The sequence below is a fragment of the Thunnus maccoyii genome, chromosome 1 (genome assembly GCF_910596095.1).
Source record: "Thunnus maccoyii chromosome 1, fThuMac1.1, whole genome shotgun sequence".
Lineage (NCBI taxonomy): Eukaryota > Metazoa > Chordata > Actinopteri > Scombriformes > Scombridae > Thunnus > Thunnus maccoyii.
In genome coordinates this window covers 20,973,560-20,991,692 of record NC_056533.1, presented here as the reverse complement: position 1 = coordinate 20,991,692, position 18,133 = coordinate 20,973,560, and the positions used below count along the sequence as shown (strand labels likewise).

General features: G+C 40.8%; 1 protein-coding gene across 1 annotated transcript; it reads right to left on the bottom strand.

The window, feature by feature from the left end:
* Positions 1-850: 850 nt before the first annotated feature.
* crispld2 (cysteine-rich secretory protein LCCL domain containing 2) lies at positions 851-16,412 on the bottom strand. Its single transcript, XM_042418707.1, has 15 exons — positions 16,037-16,412; positions 13,217-13,583; positions 11,981-12,099; positions 10,530-10,662; positions 8,911-9,026; positions 8,353-8,453; positions 8,072-8,266; positions 7,924-7,984; positions 7,735-7,801; positions 7,514-7,644; positions 7,311-7,354; positions 7,151-7,223; positions 6,596-6,671; positions 5,441-5,571; positions 851-2,826 (listed from the first exon to the last, which is right to left on the bottom strand). Exons 2-15 carry the CDS (start codon positions 13,490-13,492, stop codon positions 2,775-2,777), a joined length of 1,575 nt encoding a protein of 524 aa, XP_042274641.1. The 5' UTR covers positions 13,493-13,583; positions 16,037-16,412; the 3' UTR covers positions 851-2,774.
* Between the last annotated feature and the right edge of the window lie 1,721 nt (positions 16,413-18,133).

The following is an 18,133-nucleotide window of genomic DNA, read 5'->3' as shown; positions in this document are numbered from 1 at the left end:
AGGGCCCTGTCTAACCAGGGCTTAACTGAAACTGAACATCTGCCTCTAATAAGAGCACAAAGTTGCTCTGGTGGCTCCTTTCCTCTTTCCATGTCTCTCCCCTTATCTCAGGGTCTAATTAAATGAGGCATTTATTAATGGCATATATAAAGTGATCAGCTCAGTAAGCTTGTCACAAACAACTTGGAGTGTGAAATGGGAAATTACAAGGTCAAGAACCAAAAGGACAACATTAAATTTTAGCCACAGAGTTTCTTTCTTTCTTCTGAAATCATTCCACCATAAGCTAACGGCACTATTGGCAGATTTTGCATGTGGTCCTTGAATAAAAGTGATTGCTTCAATTTATTGTTCCACTTCACTCTACATGCGTATGTCCACAAAAAGCTGAGCCAAGTTATGAACATGGTCAGTGATATTCTTCCAAAGATGACGGATAAATCCTGGGTGGCCTGGGTCTGAATTTCATTCATAATGCTTTATACACAGATTTTAGGATCATGATCTGCTCAAAGTACATTTAATAAAGTTACATAGTTTTCTCATCTTTTGCCACTCACTACCCTAAATTCACGTACTTATTTGGGAAAAAACTCACTCACTCAGCTCAATGTTGTTTTAGCTTTGTGTTGTTGCTTTGAATGTGAATCAAAAAAGGACTTTTGAGTTTTAATGGACCATGAGGTCACAAATTCAGTTAGCTGACTTGTCTGGTTAAGCTGTGCTGAGCGTTACCTGGCACTGCCCCCTGTGAAATGACTGGATCATAACTGAACCATCAAACATTGTTAAAAACAACCATAACATCATGTACTCACTTGACACATCTTTAATGAAACAGAAACATGTGTTGAAGTATTTGTAAGTCATACTTTATTTTCAAGTTGTGCAAAAAATATAGAACCCATCCTACACCTGTATAAAAACGATACAACCAAGACAAAACAAATTCACACATTTTAATTATAATCTTGCTGCATAAAGGATGATTCATGAACAAAAATAATAGTATTTACAGTTCCCATAACTTTACAAAACCTTTATCATTTCCCATTTTAAAAAACCCATATAGAAAAGACCTAAATGCCTAGCGTAGCGATAGCACTGAGGTAGAATAAAGAGATAAAGTTAAAATATGTTTGAAAGAAGAGATTTTAAAGTTACTGATTCATTTTTTCTAGGCCATGTATGTGTGTCTTTATTCTGAAAACAATCCGTTACCATGGTTTGTATCCTAAAGGAAACCAACAGTTAGAGCAACAAGGCTATATGGTACCAATGTATCTGATGTAATTTCGGACTTTCAGATCTCGCCGATCCAGTTTTGCAACAAAAACGGGACTTAATATTAGTTTCAGTGAGGGATGTTAACTATGCTAAAATGCTTTTTTCTGTCAATTTAAGTGCCACTACAAAAAAGTGTAAAGATAAATTAAAAAAAACAAACAAACATTAAAATCAGGGCTGTACCAATGGCAACAGTGCCTCAATCCAGTATAGTAATGGACATTACAGGTGTCTGCCTCTTGCATGCACTGCAAAGTGTAAATTGTTCCAAAAGTGCATAAATTTCAGTTTGATGATGAGAATCTTAAGCACATTCACAAACACCTCAAAATAATCTCTACACAAAAAAAACTCTCTCTGTACCTGAAACATGTGACACATTCATCTGTCTTAGGTGTGGGAGGGAGGGGGGCAACAATTTGAGCACTTTTTATATATCATACAGCGACAAAAAAAAGGAAATGAGGAAAGCAGTAAGCAACAATAAATACAGAAATGACGTATGACTGCTTATTATTTTCAACATATCTGCTGACTGTGATTGTCATTGAATACATCCACAATATCGCCACCATTCTTGATGCCCATCTGCACCAACTATCGCAGACTCCACAGCGAACAGAGCAATGTAACACCTTCTATAAATCACCTCCACATGTCTGGAACTGCAGTGACACCAGCCTTATTAAGGGAAACATTATTTCCCCACAGCAGTGCCTGCTGCCTGTACACACTTCCATCTACCACACTGTTTCCCCTCTATAAGTATCTGCCTGACGAGTTCTGGTCTACCCAGCCAACAAAACATCCCTACTCACTGAAACACAATCATCCCTCCATTAAACTCATAAATACAATTTAGACTTTTGGTTTCACAGTCTAAATCTTCAGGAGTAGAAACGTAAAGATTATCCAGGTGAGCAGAAGAAGGCAATTAAACAAAATACAAATAGAATAGAACATAAAAAAATGTATATTGTACTCCATTTTTAAAACAAAAAAAATATCATATATTCTGTACACATTGATTAAATACAGTGTGATCAGTAAACATTCCTGTGTATGAAAACCAATTTAAACGTTGTAATAAGAACATCGATGTAAACATAATACTTTCTGGAAAACATGTCTAACTCAAAACTTAGCAAATGTCAAAACAGAGATCCAGCACCAGCTGTTCAATGCATCATAAAATATATAAAAACATTTTGTTTTCACAGATTAAGTATGTTTAAGAAATATCTATATCTGGAGTTAAAAGCTGAGAAAACATAAAGGTCCATCAAAATATTGAACGATGACTTTTACTGGGTGGCTACTGTTTATTAACTAGAGGGGAAAGTGTCTATCAATCTGTCGGGACGTTTTGCTCCCACTGAAGGCACTGAGACAGATGAATAGCCATGGTATCCAACCTGTGGGCACTTCCTGCTCTTCAAGAGCAACTGAGGTGACTCTGTTGGTGTTTGGACTTCTGAGCTGACGACTCACTCCCTCACAACAAAGACACGGAAAGAGCCTCCCTCTGTGTTGCTCTGGCTGCAAAAAGACAACAGACAATAATAAGAACATGTTACATTTGGGGGTATTGGAGGGCTGCTGCAGTGATTTAGTATGTTACTTTCACAAAGTCGGGGTACTTGTGAGAGACTGATCAAAACTGAAGCAGCACAGGTTGATTTTTGTTGACTTTTAGGTTTAAGCCTCAAAAACACTGAATCCTACCATTTTTCTTCATGCAATATTAACCAATAGTGTCTCTCATTAGACCCTTCCTGCCCCATTAAATGCCTACTTTCAAACTGCAAACCTCTTGTTTGTAATGCAGGCTTTCTGTTAAAAAAAAAAAAAAAAGTAAAGCCTGAGCTGAGGTAACCCTGATCACATCAGACATGACAAAGCTCCCTTCAAAGCCACAGCAGGCTGAGTAGTACTTCTTGTGATGTGTAAAATTGTTGGACTGACCCAAATAAACACATCTTTTTGGACAAAATGTTTGTTTTCATCATTCTTGGAAGTCTGATATTCAATCTTTCCCAAGTCCTGCCAGCAGCCAAATCCATCAAAAAGTACGAAATCATGGTGTTCACAACATCTTAAGAAAAAAACATCCACCATGTTGGCATGTTAGCAGTATGACTCATTGTTGCTGTATTACTGACTCTGACATTTCCAGCTACCACATGTGTTAAACTTGATGACTTTGTAATTAGTTCATTAGTGGAGAGACCTTGATGCTCTGCCATGATCAATAATCATGATAGGCCTATGCGATTGGTATCAGCTCACAGATAATTGTCCATATAGGAAAGCCCTGACTTAAGTGGCCAACAGCATTTCCATCCTTGAGTAATTGGATAGGCTGTGATTACTTCCCCGGCAACAGACTCCAGTCCAAACTGCCCACCCTGCCATGATGTTGGCACATGGCTCGGACTCTCTCTCAGCCATTTACTGACCTCCTATCCCAATGCCCTGAGTGGGGGCCTTCGCAATTCAGCATTAGATTTCATAGAAGTCAGACTAGTGCGATTATTTTGGCCATTCAGCACTTTGCACACTCAATTGAAATGCCTGGGTAAAGTAAGCAGAGATCCCATGTGTGGCCCGTCCACACACCAAACCACACCATTACTCTTACAACCCCACATGCCAGCAGAACTGGCCACAAGGGCTTCCTTGCCTAAGCTTAGTCCACTGGAGCCGGCCACAGACATGAGAGTGATGTGAGAAACATGGTGTGCATGCAAGAAACCCACTAGCCTACATACAGTATTACAGGAGACATAAATCAAGGTAGGGTATGGTGAACAAAAGCACCTTTCTCAAACATATTTTAGATCCTCTTGTCAAATTTACTTGTCCAATTTTACTACAAGCTTCATGTTTTCTATTTCAGTTGTATGTGAAGGTTTTCTTTACCACACTCCCACTGGTCAAATATTAAAGCTTGAACTGAGCATAGTTTTGAAGATAAATATTATACTTTATCTACCAATTATAATTAGAATTCTTAGTGTGTAAATTTATCCACTATAAAAAGTTCCACAATGGCATGTACACTACTCTCTGCTAACAATCCCACGATACAGTGCGCTGCATTTTATAAATGCGAAAATTAGCATTGTGCAACTGTACAGCTGAAAGTGATTTCGCAAAACGACAAAGATTAGTGAGTGTCTGAAATCACAATTTACTGCTCACTATTGAGTTCCTATTATGGAGGGAGCAGTGAATGAGTGAATAAGGGAGTGATTTCGGACAAAGCTTCAGTTGCATAATTATTTATTTATTATTTCTCTTTAAAGCCCCTTCACAACAACTGTCCACCAACACAGGCGTTCTCAATTATTTTGCCTGATTAGACCTCGTCACTGCATGGACGTGTACAGACACTAGTTGATAGACATCTCCCTCGCTTTCTCATTAGCTTTGTTGCACCTGTTGGCGTGGAGCACCTTTCATCTTCATCTTTTTAGTGCACTGAGTTTGTTATCCTCATGTGAATCATAGAATTATTCTGAATTGACAGAATAAGTGGAGTCTCCTGTGAGACTGCAGGGCCTTCGCGCCATTTCTTGCAAACCTCAAGTGGTTGGTGGTGTGGAAAAATATTCTCTTTTTATCCTGGATCTAAACCACTGAATTATACTTTATAACTTTGAACATCCAACTCACCTAACTCGTATGAGACTTATCAGATTACAGGTTTATAGGTTTATATAATGTGAAGGGAATGCCCCATCATGGCAGGCTAGGGGGGGGCTGTTAGTTTTTTACTAAGATATGTTACTAGCAAACATATTCCCTCACTTCTTACTGATAGCTGACATTGCAACTAGGGGAGACTTTGCGGTTTCACAGCTGCCAAACAGTTGCTTGTGGATAGAAGCCATCCACACCATGTCCAAATATAAATGGTTGTTCTCATTTTTGGACTCAGCTTCTCTTAAATATGCTACAGCGAGACTGCTAGGAGCCAAATCTAAAAATATAGATTTCTGGAACTCAGGCTATCTCTAATGTCACTATGGTAAGCTACAACTATTTGACATGGTGCCCTCTTAGTACTTTCTGTTAGTGTGCAACAGTCGTGATCTGGGAAACAGAATTACAGTAAAAATAATTGGCCTCAAAAAAAGATGAGTAGTACCTTTCAGACTGGATGCCATTTTTCAGGACGCCAACATACTTCTTTCTCTTGTCCAGTGGTAGAACGTCCACTAAGCCCCCGTCTGCTTTGATCACCCCTGCATGGATAGCTGCTTTACAAATACTAGAGTGCTGTGAAGAGGAAGAGAGCTGAATTAATATCTTTGTAATTCTTCCACTATGAAATACAGTTCAAAATGTATTGCACCCAGACACACATACACACTGGTACACTCACACAGTTGTTCCACAGTCTGAGCCAGAAGTCTGGCTCTAACACAACAGACCATAAGCTCTTATCAACAGTCTGGAACAGAATCATTCATTTCTAGTCCAAACACAGATCATACTGTCCATACTCCCCTCCAACAAATTTTACCAGACGGTTCATGTCTCATATTTAACCAACATCTACGACATCAACAACTACGACAAAGCTTTAGAAATTCATTTGGGTGCCTGAAATTGCAAAACATTCCTTGGCACATTTGCTTCGAGCCACATGACTTCCTGATTCTGCGTCGGTTGATACGTAAGCAATGATAATTCAGAATCTCTGGGGAACTGTGATCTGTGGCCAGCTGGACGTCATCAATCGTCAATATCGTCCGAGGTGAAACCCCATTAACCTTCTCATGGACCTTATGTGCCAGTTGGAAACACCAAAATGAGCCAGAGGAGTGACGGGAAGACTTGCACAGTGTACATCTGGTAAGTTTAGTCTGGAGGATACTTTACAATGACTAATGCACTTTGAACATGTCTCAGATGACGTCAGAGTTTATGATGTACAAACTAGTCTTCTAAAACCATGTCTTTCTTTCTCTCCTCCCTCTAAGACACAGGCACTTAGTCTAAGATAACACTTGAGTGAGCCTGTAAATGATCGGGCCTCATGCAGGGTAACACATTCTTGGCAACCTCAGGCTTGCCTCACCATTACTCTCATTCTCCATGAGCCATATTCCCACTGTGAATGGCTTTCCATAGCTACCATGTACCACAAAGCCTGAAAAAGTCACTCTAACTTAACCATCCAGATCCAGATGTCGCTCTCCAGAAGATGAAGACCCTTCTATTTAAATAGGACAGAACAGGATGGCCGCTGCTCCTGTGTGATTCTTGATCAATGTGTTTGTAACGCTGTATTACTTACATCTGTATAGATGCTGTTCCCGATCACTGGTGACCAAGAGGAAGGCTGATTTTTGCAGTTGGCTGGACAGGAGACTCTGAGGAACATATTGAACATTTGTATGAATTTGCAGCAACAGGAAAGGGTAATATTAATATTCATCATTATTTCAAAGCTTCTTTTGCAGATGTGTGTCTAGATTTCAATGGTTTTACAACATGTAAGTGTGTTAAAGGCATTGAAAACTTATTTTCTCAATCAGTTTCTTAATGAACACACTACATTCTACAACAATTTTGGTTATTTCACATTTTTGTATTTCTTTATTTCTCTGTGCTTATCTCACTAGAATGAAGTACGTACTTTATAATAAAGTAGATTAACTGAGTTTTTGACTGTAAAATTCTTAATAAATAATACCTACAAATGTTTTTTTTACTTTGATTGTTGATTATTTGGTCATGGATATTTAAATTTATAGATAAGTACAAGTTTTCAGTACTATTTAATGGAGCAGTCATATAAAGCAAACTGGCTAGTTATTGCATTATTTAAAGAAAAGATGTGAGAGTGCACCTTGGGCAGTGTGAGAAAGGCTTCTTGAATGGGCAGATTTCAGCCACTGTGGTGTAGCAGTCAACAGACATTTCTGACACAGAGAGAAAAGAAAAAACAATTAATATACCTAATATGTGTTTGCTTACTGAGTGAATGTAAACACAATTGTGAGCCTTACCTTCCACTTTGGCCACCACAAATGCATTGCCAGATTTATATTTACTGTAAAAGACATCGTAGTGTTTAGAAATCAGGAAGACACTGGTTCTCATTATTGCATAAACTGTGTATCACAGAAGCAAATCTGTTTCACAAGTGTTGCATCAGTTAATGTGATTTCAACCTGTTTGGGCAACAATGAGGCTGAGCAGAGATATCTACCTGGAAGACTCAATGCCATTTTTTATGGCTCTGACAAAGAACGGAAACTTGTCCTGTCTTGTGACGTCAACCAGTCCTCCGTTGTTGTCAATCACGCCAAAATGGATAGCAGCACGGCAAATACTTGATTGCTTAAACAATGAAAAATAGGTACATATAAGTCTACATTTACATTATAAAATGGTACATGATGTATGTTTGTTTCATGCTAACAGACTCACCACATCGTAGAAGACGGTCCCCCAAACTTTCCCTTTTTTATTCAGGCAATTGGCAGGACAATTAAATCTGCAGAGTCAGAAAAAGAGTTTATGAAACTGACGAAAGTGTCAGGTAAATGAGACTGAATAGATTCATAATGTGTACATCCAAAAATAACTTTACTTTGAAACACATTAAAATAATCTGACCTGTTGCAGGTTGCTCCTCTGCACTTATCTCGCAGTCTAGTCTCACACTTAATGTTCTGAGCTGCAAGACAGAGAGAAAAAAGAATCTGTGAAGAAATGCATAACAATATGAAAGCATGGGGTCATTTTTAATAGTTCCTGTAGCTACCCAGGTAGGTGTTACTGGGAGTCTTTGAAGAAGGAGTTCTGGGAATGGTGGGCTTAGGAGTGGCGGGCCTGGACACTGGTTTCTTTGGAGCAAAGGACTTGGGTTTGAAGGCAGGTTTGGCAGTGGTGCGAGGTGGGAGTGGAACCTGAGGCTTCTCCACCTCATTCATGTCCTCTGTCTCTGAGCGCTGGGAGTCTATAGATGGATAAACAGACAGAGTTCAGGCTGGTAATATGTTTAATTTGAACATCTTTGAATGAAAATCACATGGCTTTTCTCACCTTTGTAACACAGGTTGTTCCTGCATCCTCCTCCATAGCTGGGAGGGCACTGGGAACAAGGGCGGCCATGCTGGTATGGGGCCTCACCGATCCAGTTGCCCCTGCAGAAACGCACAGTGGACAGCTTGACTTAGGTGGAAATTAATCATCAGTTAAGCATCTCTGGGCTCATGGCCTTGAAATTACTTCAGCCCTCTTTGCCTGCGGTCAACACTCCTAACAGTCATTAGTCCCGCAAACTAATAAAAACCCTCCTCGTTGTCTGTCAGGCAATTACATCCTGTGGGCTGTCTGGAAAACAAACGTCTGCTCAGCTCTTATTTTTCTTTCCCAGTGTTCATTATTATTTTTCTATTCTGACTTCTGGAGGAATTTTAATGGCCCCAATATGTCACACAAACGCCCCGGACAACTATTCAAACAGGCAAAATCAACTCTACAGCTATTAGGAACACAAACTGTAGCATTTGTCAGTACCTTAAGAATGGAAATTTAAAGAAGAGTCCAGTGAGAAAAGGTGTTGATGAAAAGTGGAACATGAGAGAATATTGATCTTACTTTGGGGAATAGTTGCACACAAGGTAAACGGCATTCTCCCATATTTCTCCCCACACGTTCATCCTTGGACACACGTGCACAGCACAGCCAACACGGTTAGTGGTTGCCCAGACCAGCTGTAAAGAGGGAAATAAAAGAATGGCCAGTGGTATGAATGAAAAGAAACATATAGCGCATTAAACTATGCAGCTTACAGCCTGGATTTCCTGTGTCACTTCTCTAACAGCTCAGCTGGGTCAATCGGTCACTCCAGAGGAAGCAACTAGATCGGCAGTCACAATTAATGGGGCCACTGGGACTTTCAGCAGTGCCTCATCTGTTATTTTATTCTGCCCCAGTCAGATGCTCATCATGTGTGAACACATTTTACCCTCTGTGACACAATCATGATCAAATTCATCATCTAGTTAGGAGTGGAAAAAATGGCAGTTGTTTTAATATCTTACTCAGAACAAACAGAAGTTAGCATAGACCCGAAGCTGTCCAAGGTAAAATAAAACGCCTTATTAAACGGAAAGCTGCTGCAGTGGTGTTACAGATGAATGATGTGCCATTTGACGGCGAATTCAACACAGCGTGTTCCAAGACTCCTCCTCACTTTCCTCCCAACTCTCAAACATGTGCGCTCTCCCTCCTCAGGAATGTTCATCTTTTTCTTGGTACAGTTCGAGGCCACTGGAAGCAGTGAGTCAGCACGCAGACTGATGTGTGCTAAGTGCTAGTAGTTTAGCTCAGTGTAATCTCAAGCTCCAGAGGGTCTCCGCAGAGGTAGTTATGGGGTATGACTGCTCAGGCTGCAGATACATCAGCACCTCCAGCAAATAAAGAGACTGAGACAAGGTGATGATGCTCAGATTTGGCACTGTCCCCTCTCTGCAGCATCTTCAAAAGAATCCAGGTCAAGCAGCGAGGGATGTCTGGTGTCTGGAAATGACTACCAGATGGCAGTGATCGGGTTTCAGGGTGAGGGCAGAGGGAGGATTCTGGATGTTTCTGTAAACTCATCCCAGCAGCTACAAAGTAAAGTCTAGTGGAAGAAGAGGCCAGCTCCACTTCTATTTCCTTTAGACTGATTTATTCATTTTCATACCCGTTCCTAAATTCTCATCTCTGTCCCTCACTCTGCACTGTTTCATTATTTACGTCTGGTGACATCCCTATTTTCACTGCCTACAAGTTACTATATACGTGCCTGTCATTTAACCCCCCTGTCTCTCAACAACTTTGCCCATAAATACTGTGAAATATCATACAGGAGGAGAAGGCGCATACCACGTTGTTTTCTTATACATGTCCAGAAACACCTGTTATGTTACATATGTTTTGTATAAAAGGTAAAAGAAGGCACATGGCCAACACTGGCACAAACACTATCATAAATATAGCAGAGAGACAACAGCATATAATTCAAAAGGAAGTCAAAAGTCTGAAATCAGACCTGCCAAACTGGGTGCAAAACTTTTCCTCTAGAAGAATCTTGCAATAACTGATATTATATACATAATAACTGAAGTTAAGAGTAAGCCTACAACTCACTTTAACTTTAATTTTGTCTAAAAAGTTTCTCCTGAATTCCTTTAACATATCTTCCCCTGCCCTCTTTTTTTGATTGGTCTCACCTGGGTGTAATGGGTGCACATGGGTCCGGAGCAGCGTTCTGGACACCAGGGATTGCACTCATGGGGGTAGGGATAGGTGTAGTCTTTCACCTCATCGTACCAGGCCTGGACATGGAAGGCAGGGGAGCGGTATCTGTAGGGCCCCATGTACACACACAGAGAGAGAGAGAGAGAGAGAGAGAGAGAGAGAGAGAGAGAGAGAGAGAGAGAGAGAGAGAGAGAGAGACAAACAGTAGGCTCAGTCACAGGCCATCCAGGTACCAGGGGCAAAAGGGAAATATCTGAGGGAGCTGCCAGGTGCTTTGGCCAGACTTAAGAAACACTGCATGAACCTCACTGCTCCTCCCCTTGCTGCAGGCCTCAAACGATGAGTCTGAATTTGACCTGGCACACAAAACAGCAGTCTGTTCCCCTCCATAACAGGGGAAATCAAATCAGGTTAAAAAAAAAGGAAAAATCAGAGCAAACCTAAACATGGCTCCACAGCCTAACAAATCAGTCCTAGGCCTTATTATAAACATCTCTTTTTACGGTATTGAAAAGTGCTGAGCTTATAAATGGAGAGTGGAGGAGGAGTGGAAAAATAGGACTCCACACTGGGTTTGCTGGCACAGGAAGAAAAGAAGGGAGTGGGGAGGGAGGGAAGGGGCTGTGAGAATGAGAGCAGATTCCTGGAAGGGCACCTGCTGCGATAGCCATACGCTGTTGTAGTGTACACAGAGGCCTGCTGTGTCTGATGTCTACGCACACACACACACTTCAAAACATCAAACTTAATACGATAGCACTGACTAGTGCTATATATGCTTTCACCTCACACGTTTATGGATCATTGATTTTGAAAAATGCCATGATTTTTTTTTAAGAAGCAAATCTGTTTGAACTGATTTTGACCTAGATTTTGGGTCTTGCAGCATCCAACAGTCGTTGCATTTCTTCATCACAGTATTTTACGATAAATGACTTTCTCTTGCAAAATAGACAGCTCAGGAAATACTTACCGTCATAAAAAAATAGAAGTACATAGAAAGTTCAAATGAGCTGCTGGTAATGTGACAGAATATGACTTAACTAATCGTCTGTGCTGCTTTGGCCTGGGTATCAAGCGTCAATACTCTGATGAAAAAAATCTGTCACCGAGTTTTGTACACCTGTTTCACATTTGAGAACTTCCTCAGGCTTCTTCTTAAATTAAAAAAATGTTTTGTAGATGAACATGTTTATATTCCTCAAAGTAAGGTAGCAAAAAAGTACTTAAGTACTGGTACTGAAACTTAGATGCTGTATTAGGACTAAAAAAAAATTTCAAATGATACCTAAGATTATTAATGGTGTTTCTAAAATCAGACTTGAATTACTGATTTTTGCCCAATTTTCACCTGTTTGTAATAATAATACTCATCCAAATAAACACAGTTAAAGATTTTTCTTCGTGTGTTAGTGCATCTCACCTGCCCCAGTGAACAGCCAGGTTCTGTCCAATAGACATGAGCAGGTCCTGAGGTCCATGATCCCATTGACACTCCTCGGACCAATGAGTAGCAGACCGCTCCAACTCATCATCCCATATCTGGACACATTCAGTAAAAACAACAGTCACTCACAGGGAATCTACCTGCGACATTCACCTGCTCCATCCGCTACAATGTAAAGCAGTGTAATCCACATCCTGTTCTGACTCAGTAGATATCTAACCACAACCTGTTCAAGGCCTCCTGCACTTCCTTCCTTCCCAGTGAGCTGAAACTGAGCTGGATACAAGTACAACATTAACCTTAGACAGTGACATTTGAGTGGAGCAGCTGGCGCCTGGCCCCAGTCCACTACAAATCTCCAGCAATCACAGCTGAATTATCCACATTTCCTGAGTGGGTTTCTTTACAGCAGTGCAGAGGAGGGTGGAAAGCGGAGAGGACACCTGACTCCCACCATGGAGGGGGCGCTATGAAGGGAGGGAGGACTGCATACAGCGTAGCCCCTCAAAGCACATCTCCTCAGTAAATTTCCAGCCTTTTGGTGGTCGCTTGCACATGCACACACAGACACCACTGTAACCCCAAACACCCATACACTAACACAAACACACACACTGCCTGTTTGCTGGAATTCGAGAGAGCACTGGGCAGAGTAAATCTTCAGACACTTTCCTACCCGGCTATAACCGCACTCCAGAGACACAGGCCACCACTGCGTCTCTCAACTTTATGGACCTTGTGGTTTTCAATAACCTTCTGTGCGTCTCAACAATAATTCCTCATCTACTTTACCCATTGATGTGCCACGTAGTCTCATAATTTTTCCCTCTCTATCCTGATTCTCTCTGTCCTCTGTTGACCCAGCCCTCCCTTGCTCTGCTGCTGTCTTCTCCAGCGCTGAGCTGTTTGCAGGTAGGACAGAGTCAGCATTATTATCCTTGTAAAAGAGCAGCACAGCAGGCTGGTAATAGTTCACCATCATGACTGCATGTTTCCAGCAGAGAGAAAAGGTTGTTTTTATTAAAGCAACGCCACTTTTTTAAAGTGCTTTAAACCCTAATCACCAGCCTCATTTCAGAGCTCAGTGTTGCTGACACATTAAAATTAACGTCTCTGTGAGATAAAGCCAAAAATTAAAGTTGTTAACTATCTTTGTTGATTGAGAATGATAGTTAGATATGAAGGTAATTTGGTTAATGGGGCATGTCTCACCATGGACTCCATGTTGGAGGCAGTGGGGTAAACACTGCCCCTCAGCTTGTTGTGCAGCTGGACAATCTCCTCGCGGTCTGACCAGCGGATGGCTCGTCGGGTCCTACTGCCAGCTGTGTTGCTGGTGCTGTTCTGGTCCATTTCCTCCTCGTAGCGGCTCAACAGCTGCCTGAGTTCCTTGGAATCAGGCAGGAAGAGGGAAGCTGAGTCCCTGACGCACAACAGCAGGAGGGAGAGGGACAGGACAGGGAGCCAGGCCATGACAGCACAGGTCATTCTGACACCCAGATGTCTGGGTTAGACTTTCAGACTACAGTAGACAGCGTTTTTTTGTGCGAATGCAGCTCTTCTGTGTCCCAGACACAACCTGCAGGGAGGAAACATTTAATGAGTCTTTCTTCGCTGTGTGAGTCAACAAGGCACTAAGTACTGAGTACTGGTTACAAAATACAAGAGTACAGATTACTTAGCTTATGCAGGAGCCACTTCCTCAAACAAAATTGTCAATTTAATGCACAAACACATATAGAAACATGCATTTTGCAAAGTTTTACAAGTGTGACAAAGTACAAAGTATCAGTGGCTGTCACTTGCTTCTCTCCTCATCAGCTGGGATTGATAACTAATATAGAAATATGACTATAATTCCTTATACATTCCTTGGTGTTGTGTAATGTTATAACTGATTCTGGGAACAAGTCTCTTGTGATACTGACTGGCATAGTAAACTGAGACATAGAGTCCACACTCAACTTTGGGCTTTTTACTCTCAAGAGTTCTGCTTTCTGTCAGCGTAACCTTTAGTAAGTTTATGGTCATTGCATGAAAACAGTCACCAGATTATTAAGAAGCCTGCACTAATAGAGGCTGATGCAATCTAATACAACTGCCCTGCAGTGAGTCATCTCTGTGGGAAGCTTTGGGTGTTTCGTTTGTGTTTACAGTGAAGTATTAACTATTCATGTGTTTAAAATATTCTGTCCTCCTCATGTATGAAACACATAACAATAAATATAATACAATCCAATTAGATCATTATAAACTGGCAAAGTTGTTGTATTGGATTATACTATATTGTACTGGTGTAAAGTGGTGGTTCAGTTTCTATTGTATGATCAAAGCCATCTTTTTGAAAAGTTATTTTCCAAATTTAAGAGGTATGTTTTCCTCTTTATCTACATATGCAATTTATTGTGCATTACTGAATTGCCAACATCATGATATCATCATTATCCTATGTAACATATTGTGAGACTACACTGTGACACTGACCTGCCCACATGTATGAGTGTGCAACATTTAATTTGCCACCATCTTATTTTGAACACAAATGAGATAAGTTGTGATTATTTTTCCATAAATATAAAAATGACATGAACCAAAAACTTTTTTGCAAGATCTAGCAAATGCTCAGTTTATACACCCCTCACTATCAGGTTAACATCATTTTAGTCAAAGGTCTTTAAAGAGCCTTGCTACCCAATGATAATATAGCACTTTTAACATGGAATATAATGATACCTTAAGCTTAGTTAGTAAATATAACACTGACTTCGCTGTAGCACCGTAGAAATACTAACCCTTCTTCATCATCTGCTGACTCTCTCTCATTATGTTCTAAGCAAACTGAGCAGCAGGGTGTGACACTGAGGAGGTAAACCTGAGTTCAGTTCAGGTTGACAAGTGTTCACCCTGTTGAAGCCTCTTTGAGAATAACAGTGTATTCCTGACACATCCGGGGGCAATATTCTCTAACTGTTCCTGCAACTGACCTCCCTTTGGAAGAGAACAAGACTTCCAAGATTTGAGCTAGACCAAATATTACAAAGTCATAAACCTTTGTAAAGAGAGGAGGAGTCAGGCAGTGTGATCACAGAGGAAAGAAAAAAAATAAACCAAGTTCTAGCTAGCCCACTGGTTGCTCTTCTCCTTGAATCCCTTCACCTCTCTCCCTCTAGCTGAAAAGGCGGCTTGAGGTCTGGCACCGGTTCTGTGTCAACATGCTGTGCCAGCTCTGGACACCGTGAGCCAGCTGAGGCACCACACCCTGCTCCTCTCCTTGTGCCCCTTTTTCACACTGAACCTCTACCGGCTTCACTGTCTGGGCCCTTCTCATGGCTCTCCTGAATTTTATACCAGAGTGACAGACCGAGCGGAGGACACGGACACACAAACATATCCACATGCTGCTATAGACCAGGGAACTACCTCTGCCACTGATGGTGATCTGAAGATGGACTGACCTCCACTTCACCTCAACACCACGTTGCATGTAAACACAACTATATCACAATATAGATTCTCTTATTTAAAAGCATTTTCATAAACACTTGCCTGACATCTATGACTTTATGCACATTATGATATCTCAAAATTTGGGATTAAATGTTGAAATATTTCCCTCCTTTGCTCAGTAGGTACTGATCTCCCACTGAGATGGCTGAAAAGTAAAGTGTCAGCCTATTTTACAGTTATAGTGGCACAGTTTGAAACCCATATGTGGATTCTTTCTCTCATAATTTCATGGTGTTACATTGAATAAATCAGTGCATATGGAAAATAAAAAATCCTTGTAAATAAAGAAGAAAGGTTCAGCTCCATTCACCCGAAGTTATTTCTGTCTAAAAGTGTTACATCCACAAAGCCAGCCTGACCAGCTACACATCTTATAGTCTTATTTTTTGCGGAGTGATAGGCTTATGCCATATTTATATCTGGTTGCATAAAAATGCTGTTTTAGCTTTTCTAAACCCTCTGATATACCAAGGCGTAGCTGCATGCAATATAACTTGTGCAATGTGTCATCTTGCTCATCTTTACCTTGCTTGTCTCCAGTTGCTTGAATATTTCGGAACACGGAGCAGTTTATATTTTATTCCCTTGTGAGAGGACCAGGCTGCCGCGGGGCTCGCTGCTGCTGCTGCTGCTTGTTGGCGGTGTTCCTGAAGCAACTAGGAACTGTGAGACTTTCTGAGCTTCTCAGAGAGCCTTATATAGAGAAGGGGACCCCTCAGGAGCAGAGGAAAAAATTACTGTCTTTCCTCACTCCCCCGCACTCGCCAGCTTCCCTGAAGTAGGCAGGCAAACGGCGCGCAGCGTGCGCGCGCTGACAAGCAGCCTGTTGTTAGCAGGAAAACTACAAATAACGTAAATCACCGGCTTGTAAAACGAGTCAGCGGCAGGCAGGCAGATCATTTCTCAATCGCGTTATTACATAGACACATACACAGACATTAGAATAAACTTAACAACACCAGATGTGGATCATTTTAGACTCCGTAATTATTCAATAAACTTTTCTGTCATAAATTGAATACATTTTAGACGATTAAATATTAAGTTAAAGCCTATTTTTTATGACTTTAATCGATTTTTGTTACAGTGTTTATTCACTATTAATCCTACCAGTGTTATTTTTTAGCATCACTTATAAAAATATTAAAAGGGCAGTCCGCAGATTTTACACATGAAGTTCAGTTACTCCTCATAAGGAGTACTACAGGTAAAGCCTGTGAAAACATTTGCATAATGCCCTCTTGTGGTATGTGTTATAAAATATGCTACCTGTATTGTATACCTGTGTATTGTATACCTGTATGAGATGAATTATGGGAAATGTAGGATCCAGTGGTTTTGGAGCTTGACACACACAAACTCAGCTTAAAATCAGGATATTTCGGCTTCTGCTGCTTCGATTTTGGCCATTCTTTTTAAAATCTGTCTCATGTGAGCCACCCAATTTTATAGAAGGGCAACTCAAAAAATTGCAGGAGAACCCCTTTAAAAACACTGTAGGACAATAACTCTTGCAGATAACACAGTCTACTCGCTTTTTGATCACTGTTCATGACCCAACCAGGGATGTTAAAGGTCAAACAAGGCTCCATATCCTGGTTTTCATTCCAACCAAACACATCGATGCAGTTACATTCTGATGTTTTTTGCGTTGGTTGCAACCACCGTTACAGATCAATTATCCAACCATAAACCCATCCAGATGTAGGAAATAAGTGCGACATATTACACCACATTACATATTATTTTAAAAGTTCTGTTTTCTGTATGTCAGCACTGATAACAGTGTCCAAGCGGAGCACCATTGCAATTCATTTTGTAGACTTTAATTTCACTAATTGTACATGGGATAATAAAGTGATATCAGCTTTTGTAGTTTGGCTGGAACAAAAGCCTGCATCACGCAGGGTTTACATCCCTAGTTAAAACAAACTACAAAAAAAAAAAAATCATATTACCTTCATTTAGATCTCCACAACATGACAATGACATCAGTAAATACAGCATTAACACACTTCACATCAGGTCTTGGAGAGGATAAAGTGGGAAAGAGAGGAAGCAGGCTGGAACAGGGAAGCAAGGCTCATCTGCTCTAAAAACAGGGTTCATCACTGACGTATCTCCTTACTGACCTTCCAGAGGGCTAGCTGTGTTGTGACCCAAATAGTTCACATCTTATTCCATCATGAGCCTGATTTCTGTCTGAAACATCTCAGATATTTACAAGAACACAGCCACTCAGAAGGGAGGCCAGCAACTAAACCCTCAGACAGATTGTCTTCCCACAAGGAGTCTGCCAGTTTGGGCTCTGCACTCAGTCAAAATACATGTTTAACAGGAAGTCTGGCCCATCATGCATCTGCTTTCTTTCTTCAGTGTCCCACAGAGATGCTAGAGAGGGTAGCTCATGTGAGATGTTTGCCGTAAAATTTTGTTTCTTAGAGAGAGGAAAAGAAAAGCTAGAAGATCAAGCTCATCTGTCTGATCTAGAGTAACTTCATGGGGTCACATTTTGACCTCATTCTTCCTCGTCAGAGAAACTCACCCATCTGTCAGACAAGTCATTATTTGTGATATACAGTTTGTAAATTGTGGGATATCAGACAATTAATCACTTAGCAG

What these genes read in the sequence shown, in the direction of transcription:
- crispld2 (XM_042418707.1), bottom strand. Translation starts at nt 13,492, where the DNA reads ATGACCTGTGCTGTCATGGCCTGGCTCCCTGTCCTGTCCCTCTCCCTC. An exon ending in GTGTGCAACTATTCCCCAAA is followed by an intron (nt 8,454 to 8,910) that starts GTAAGATCAATA and finishes GCGTTTCTGCAG; the next exon opens with GGGCAACTGGATCGGTGAGG. An exon ending in GAACAACCTGTGTTACAAAG is followed by an intron (nt 8,267 to 8,352) that starts GTGAGAAAAGCC and finishes ATCCATCTATAG; the next exon opens with ACTCCCAGCGCTCAGAGACA.